At 43.3% G+C, this 2,170-nt stretch overlaps 1 protein-coding gene across 1 annotated transcript in view; it reads right to left on the reverse strand.

Annotated features, from left to right (window-relative positions):
• The window catches only part of lta4h (leukotriene A4 hydrolase), a 15,895-nt gene extending 14,076 nt beyond the window's left edge, over window positions 1–1,819 (reverse strand). The window contains exons 1-3 of the mRNA XM_012814305.3: window positions 1,610–1,819; window positions 670–800; window positions 280–400 (exon numbers count right to left, since the gene is read on the reverse strand). Coding sequence (XP_012669759.1) covers window positions 280–400; window positions 670–800; window positions 1,610–1,765 — 408 coding nt within the window. The 5' untranslated portion in view covers window positions 1,766–1,819. The remainder of the gene's footprint in view (window positions 1–279; window positions 401–669; window positions 801–1,609) is intronic.
• Window positions 1,820–2,170: the final 351 nt, after the last annotated feature.

Below are 2,170 nucleotides of genomic sequence, written 5' to 3' on the forward strand. Positions count from 1 at the left end.
TGACCGCGACCCATTTACATCCTTCTGATTGTCTGCTGATAAGGTTTGCTGGTGTGTGTGTGTGTGTGTGTGTATTTGTGATTGTGGTTTGACATTTCAATGGCTCACTGTGGCACAATTTGCTCAACTGCATACAATGCCAACTACAGAAGTATATATTGCTTGAAATAAAAAAAAAATTAAGTGCATGTGTATGTACTTTTCACACACATTTTACAACAGAACAGTAGTCTGTAAATCTTGACACACACACACACACACACACACACACACGCTCACCTGGCACTGGCTGAAGAGGTAGGGGTGTTTCTTGCCAGCAGTCTGGGTGGGGGTGAGCCACTGCAGGGCAGACGCCTTAGGAGACGTCTCATAGGTGACCTCCACAATCACATGCTGACCCCTACACACACACACACACACACACACACACACACACACACACACACACACACACACGCACGCACACACACAGAGGAGACAAAGAGAGGAATGGGCAGAAAATGTCATACAATTGTAAACTCTACAACTGCACGGCCATATGTGTAACGTGCGCAGCTGAATAGGGCCATGTTGGACTAGGGACAACTATCAGTTCGCTTGCCCATCGTTCTATAATGTGACCACCTGTCCACCATGTGCGTGTCTATCTTCAGTACTATAATGGTTTACCTGGAGAGTTCAAAGGGCAGCGTGATCTCGAGAGGGGACCCCTTGAAGCTGTGCTGCGGTCCCAGGGCGAATTTAGCGGCCTGGCCATTGGCTGTCACCGAGGAGATCTTCAAATCGCGGGAGTCAAGAATCTAGCGGAGCGGGAAAAGGAGATAGGTTGAGGACAATACTCCCTGATCATATCTTTATTTGTATTAGGTATTACAATTACGATCAGGTTTACTTGAATAGCCGTAATTAATATCACCCCGGGGCTGCTTCAATCTAAATGACTTGCACTGTGAACCTGACAAGGTGGCGGACACACCCATCAAACTCAGAGCAAAGGTACTTGCAACCACACGTCTGCGACCGAAGAACGGACAAATCAAAGTTCAGAAACTCTGCAGATATCGCTCAAAAGGAATCCCATAGGGACAAACATATGCAGAAGTAGATGACAATAAATAATAATAATAAAAAAACACCGTTTCATTCATCAATGTGATTAGATGTGAATATATGACTCATGGATATTGACTATCCAACTCCGATTGTTTTGATTCTCGGATAAAATGACAGGCGATTGACACAAACCCGATAGGTGATCGAAGTTAGCGTTTAATGAAAGAACTTAGCCAGTTAGGGGTGACTGCATGAAACACTAGAAAGTCAAGTGCAGCTGCTAAGGGAAAATACCAAACAAATGCTGTTATGAACGGAATGTTATGAAGTTTAATGAACGAGTACACATATACAAAATCAAAACAGACGTGTGAAGAATGTGTTAGCTAGCCACCAACCGTACGAGGTTACAGTGTATATTCTAACGCACCCATTACAGTTTTCACCCATGTACTCATGTTTTGAATGAAGCCCTACTAGCATGCCAGCTAACTAATGTTAGCCGGTATGAGCGTTCGGGGTATAAAAAAGCAAGGTTGAGCTCAAGTAGCCTTACCAGAGACGTAAATTTGTTCTCCAGAACCTCAATAGTGAGAGCCACTTTCCCTTTGAGAACATGGCTGTCAAAATCCACGTGGTAGGTCAAGTTCAGGTGTTTGGTAGCGCATTTGGTAAAAGAGGAGAAAGAGCAGGGGTCTGATGCTGGGGCCATGGTTGGTCCGTTCAGAATAGATTCACACGGTCGGATGCTTAATTTAAGTCAAGGATCGATCCATGTGACATTAGCCAGTGTGCTGCATTGTGGGAGTAGTAGTTTCTAATGTGCTCTTTGCTACCGGCTTTCCGAAAGACCAAGCGTACTACGTTCGTAGTGCCATCTAGCGACTATATGTGGAACTTTTGTGGGTTACGGTTAGGCCTTGTGAATAGGCTTATATTTTGTAAATTCCTCAGTTAACATTGTCATTGAGTAAGTTGAGTATCTCCAATAAGTGCTATTTCCCTTTAAATTAAATAAAGGAAAAATAAAATATCTCATTATTTGGTTAGGGTTAAGTTCAGTTTATCTATCACCCAGTTTAATATTCAGATAGGAAGTTTGTTCACATGTATTTGC

Source organism: Clupea harengus, chromosome 16 (genome assembly GCF_900700415.2).
Source record: "Clupea harengus chromosome 16, Ch_v2.0.2, whole genome shotgun sequence".
Lineage (NCBI taxonomy): Eukaryota > Metazoa > Chordata > Actinopteri > Clupeiformes > Clupeidae > Clupea > Clupea harengus.